Source organism: Solanum stenotomum, unplaced genomic scaffold (genome assembly GCF_019186545.1).
Source record: "Solanum stenotomum isolate F172 unplaced genomic scaffold, ASM1918654v1 scaffold2475, whole genome shotgun sequence".
Lineage (NCBI taxonomy): Eukaryota > Viridiplantae > Streptophyta > Magnoliopsida > Solanales > Solanaceae > Solanum > Solanum stenotomum.
Genome location: NW_026028197.1, coordinates 10403 through 15382, shown reverse-complemented (window position 1 = coordinate 15382; position 4980 = coordinate 10403). Strand labels below are relative to the sequence as shown.

Sequence of the window (4980 nt, the reverse complement as noted above, 5' to 3'; positions counted from 1 at the left end):
TCATCAATCAAGAAAAAAAATTATTTTTATTGAACATGACTAACGATAAGAGGCGGCGCCAGGATTGGGAGTTTGGAGATTCTAAATTTTAGGACAAAAGAGAAAAATATTACAAAATATGTTTGAGGGTTTTAAATTTAGGGGGGAAGAAAAAAATATTACAAAACATGCTTGGGGTTCTAAATTTTAGGACGAAAAGAAAAATATTGCAAAACATGTTTTTTTAAAAAAAATAAAATGGAAAAGGGCCTAAAATACCTTCAAGGTATTGAAAATGGTACACAACTACCCCTCATCCACCTATTGGCTCACAAATACCTTCCTCATCCACCTTTGGGTCCAATTTTAGCCACTTCATTAATGGAGGACCATTTAAAATAATTAAATAATCCTTTTAATTATGTGGCGCTCAACCATTGGTTGCAATTTAATTATTTAATATAATTTTAAACCCACCCATTTTAAACTAAACTAGCCCCAATACTTATTAAACCTGCCCGACCCAATACAAAAAGAACTATAAGAGGCAAGCAATTCAGATTTGAACTCTCAATTTTATCCATCAACTCCAAATTCGACATTTTTCCCTTCAAGGTAGAAACTTTCGTCAAATTAGAAATTTCATTTCTATCCATATCATTCAACTCAGACCAGTTGGGCTCTTTTTATGTTAGTTGGGTTCTTTTTGTATTGGGGCGAGTTTAGTTAAAAATGGGTGGGTTTAAAATTATATTAAATAATTAAATTGCAACCAATGGTTGAGCGCCACGTAATTAAAAGGATTGTTTAATTATTTTAAATGGTGCTCCATTAATGAAGTGGCTAAAATTGGACTCAAAGGTGGGTGGGGAAGGTATTTGTGAGCCAATAGGTGGATGTGGAATGTATTTTGGAGCCAATAGGTGGATGAGGGGTAGTTGTGTACCATTTTCAATACTTCGAGGGTATTTTAGGCCCTTTTAATTAGAAACTTTTGTTAGTAATGGGTGGTGGGGTTCAACACTAGAGTGGAAAACATTTTCACCACTAATTTCTTAACACTCAGCTATCAATCAGTTTTGTTAGGCGGTTCACAAGTTTATATATAATTTTCTAATACAATACAGGATCTACAAAAAAGCTATTGGGTTCGTTCGAACCCACAAACCCTCATACAATACAGGATCTACAGAAAAGCTATTGGGTTCATTTTCAAATTTTATATTTTATATGCTTACGACATACTCAACATATGAAATTTGAAAATGAAAAGAACAATAATGTTGATCAATAATTATAGGATTATTCACCTTGTCCATAATAATATCCTCAAATTGCAGCTTCACCAACATTTGATGATGCCCAAGTCTTAATCCTCATTCCATTTTGAGTAGCTATAAGAGTACAATTTTTAACATGTCCATCCTTGACAACTTTATTTGGCTTATTCCCTAAGCTTCCGATGCTTATTCCATGGCCAGGGTCAGAAGTGACTCCAAAAATATTAACGTTTTGACTTCCAGCAAATATAGATATACAATCATCTCCAGTATCGATGTTGGAATCAAAAACCCGAATATTTTAATAGGACTAAACAAATATTTTGAGCACAAGTTCATTATTTGTTTGTACGATTACTTTACCCAAAAAATCCAAAAATTCCAAAAAATCCGAGGTTGAAAAACCCAAATTTCATTAGTTTGATTTGATTTATAAATTTAAAAATTCGACACAAATAATTTGATTTGATATTTAAAAAACTCGCACTAATCCAGTCATGTACCCCAAATTTGTGACCTTATAGTAGTGCAAACTATTTTTTTAATTTTTTTTTAATTTACCTTTCACAAGAGGAGGCACAAAATGAATTCACAAAATAAGAACAAAAAATAATTTACTGACCAAAATTAAAATTTTATTGTGTCAAATAATGATTTATTTTTCACTTTAACTTTCATCATCTAATGCTTCATCAAATAAGCATTTTTTAATTAAAAAAAAAGAAATAGATAACGTGAAATTCAGTATAAATAATCTTAATCAAACTAATTTAGACAAAAAAATATAGTATAACTAATGAAGGCTAAAGATTTGCATAGTTTCCTCTCCTATGTTGTTAATTAAGCCTTTAATAGATAAATATATGAAATATAAAAAGAAAAAAAGATAGAACATACGGTCATAAGCATTGATTGTGCTTCATTTTCAGCAAGCATTTCTTGAGGTTTACCACAAAGTGTGGTGAATGTATTAGAAGCAGATGTAAGATTTGTGAAATTCCATCTTCCAAGCATCTGTCTAACTTCCTAAAGAAAATCATATATCGGTAATTCTCTTACCGACATCAGATATGCATTAATGCATTCAACTATGTCTAATGTCATAATAAATCCTCGATCAATTGTTGCATATACCCTAGTCCTTTTTTCATTCCCTGCCAACTCCAAGTAATATTTTATCCGAACATCAACTTGTTAACCTTTTCCATCAGTACATCAAAATAATATTGTTGTATGCCTTTGTCGTGGCATAAAACACTTTCGAAAGCCTATTGCATGATTTCTTCACAGTTTTCCACAAATGTCATGTACAAGCATAATGTGAGGCTCCATTGTATACCCTGGAAACTATCTTTATAAAACTCGTGTTCCTATCGGATACAATACACATATTTTCTTTAAACCAGAAGCTTCTCTAAACTGTTCAAAGAACCAAATCCAGCAAGATGCATCATTCTTTGAATTAATAATATCATACGCTAGTGACAATATATTTCCTGAATACAAATAATTAAAATTTAATATTTCATAAAAAACATACAATTATAAAAATTTAATCAAATTTTATCTATTGTAAATTAATTACCTGCTCCATCTAGAGTACTGATAGACACAAATGTACCATTATAAGTCTCCCATGAGGTGGTTGTCATCCACTATAACAATTGGTCTACAACTTTCAAAATTCTTTTATGAATGGAAAGAGAGGAATACAAAGATACAAAAATTAATTTTCATCGATTTTCTTCATTCTTAATCGCGATCCAGGATAGTTAGTATCCAATCTATATAAGTAACTAGGCAATTTATTATAAGAATCAGAAGGTATCGCCTCTAATGGATTTATAGCCTTTTCCTTAGTCATTCACGTCACTGCGTAGGATACATCTACTCCAAGGTCTAGTCTAACAACATCTTGTATATCCTTTGCTGTTAACTTTCTTTTACGATTCACTAGTTCGGGCTTGATTATCCCTTCAACAAGATTGTTTGTTGCTTGTCGCTGACAATACACATGGTCTTTCAAGGGACATGTATGCTCATTTATGGACATCTTATTCTAAACTTTCCTGATGTATTGATATTAGATGACTTCATTATTCACCATAGTTCTCAAAGACACAAACAAGTGTATAACTATTCGAACAATTAAGAATACAAATACACATAATACATTACAAGATGATTGTCAGTAGAATAATTGATTAAGTATACAAATATAGAAGTATACGAATATACATACCTGATTTGACTTGATCTATTTGTTTTTCCACTGGAACTTGTGATCAATGGCATGCTGCATCATCATAGCTTTTAAAGTTTCATTGTCCTTGTAAACTTCATCTATCATTACTTCCTTTTAATTGATGTTTGAAATAATATCACAATTTATCATATCGCACACGAATGACACACCAAGCACTAATGCATGTGTATCAGCTGTATCACCTCCATATATTCCAACTCCGTCTTCATCTAAATTTCTATCAGTTAATTCACAATCCTTCACAAATACAGTTACACAAAGGGGATACTTTGTCATATCCTTGTTATCTTTCTTCAACGACAAATACACTCTTACACAAATTTCGTTGTGTATTTTCAAAGGGGCATTACTACCTTCTATTTTATACTTAAGCTCATATAATTGTATCTCAAATCAACACTAATTTGTTTAACAATTTTCTCCATTAAATCTCTAAATGTTGCATAGTCTTTCATCATAATTACCTCTATTGTGTAGTCAATGTAGCAATTTTTTCATTTCATCTTTCGAAATGTATGATCAGAATATTAATGCTCCCCATAACTACATTGTATTCCAATAATTTTTGCTTCCAAGTCATCAATACATACAACTTTACATTCATGTAACAACTACAATTCGTATTACAAAAAAGTATTACGCAATAATTGAGATATGTATGTAGTTTGATTTTTTTAGTCAAAATTAACAATTGTATCCTAGAAATCAATACAACCAAATTAATATTCATGGTAACAAACACATTTGTATTTAAAAAAAATTGTATTCCTGTTATAAAACTAAAGAAAAATAAGACGAGAAATATAGAAGATGAAAGCAATAGAAATAGGGAGACAAGAGATGAGAGCTTTTCTTATTATTCCAAGTCTTCAAGTGTATACAATATGAACCCTTATGCCTCTATTTATAGTGTAACATAGAGGCATACAAAAGGTTAGTCATAAACATGACATTAACATGAATATAATGGGGAGGTTATGAAAGTGAAAGGTTACAAGAATAATGGTTATAAAGGTGGAGGTTATGGAGGTTACGTTTATCTTCATAATGGAGTAACTTCTTGATGCAGTGGACATCCACAATATATTATTTTATAATACTCCCCCTTGGATGTCCATAGATAATATGCCTCGTTAAAACCTTACTAGGAAAAAACCCCGTTGGAAAAAATTCTAGTGAAGGAAAAAGAGTACACATATCTTTTAATATGCTTTGAATGTTGCCTCGTTAAAAACCTTACCAGGAAAACCCAATTGGGATAAAACCGTGGTTAAGGAAAAGAGTACAACGCGTATTTTTCTCCCCCTGATAAAAACTTTACTTGATATCTCGAAGACAATGCATTCCAATCTTATATCACAACTTCTCAAATATTGATGTTGGCAATCCTTAGTGATAAGTTTACAAGATTATCACTTGAATGGGTCTTTGAACGTCTATCTCACCATTTTGTTG

At 31.2% G+C, this 4980-nt stretch overlaps 1 protein-coding gene across 1 annotated transcript; it reads right to left on the bottom strand.

Annotated features, from left to right (window-relative positions):
- Positions 1–1308: 1308 nt before the first annotated feature.
- Positions 1309–3801, bottom strand: LOC125851347 (polygalacturonase-like). The gene is made up of 3 exons (XM_049531126.1): positions 3662–3801; positions 3502–3555; positions 1309–1495 (listed from the first exon to the last, which is right to left on the bottom strand). Exons 1-3 carry the CDS (start codon positions 3799–3801, stop codon positions 1309–1311), a joined length of 381 nt encoding a protein of 126 aa, XP_049387083.1.
- Between the last annotated feature and the right edge of the window lie 1179 nt (positions 3802–4980).

Excerpts from the sequence above, each read along its gene's own strand:
- LOC125851347 (XM_049531126.1), bottom strand. The coding sequence starts at position 3,801 with ATGACAAAGTATCCCCTTTGTGTAACTGTATTTGTGAAGGATTGTGAA. Across the intron at positions 3,556-3,661 it reads GTGCTTGGTGTGTCATTCGT|CATGCCATTGATCACAAGTT; the intron begins GTGCGATATGAT and ends ATGATGATGCAG. Across the intron at positions 1,496-3,501 it reads AATAGATCAAGTCAAATCAG|TCAAAACGTTAATATTTTTG; the intron begins GTATGTATATTC and ends ATTTGCTGGAAG.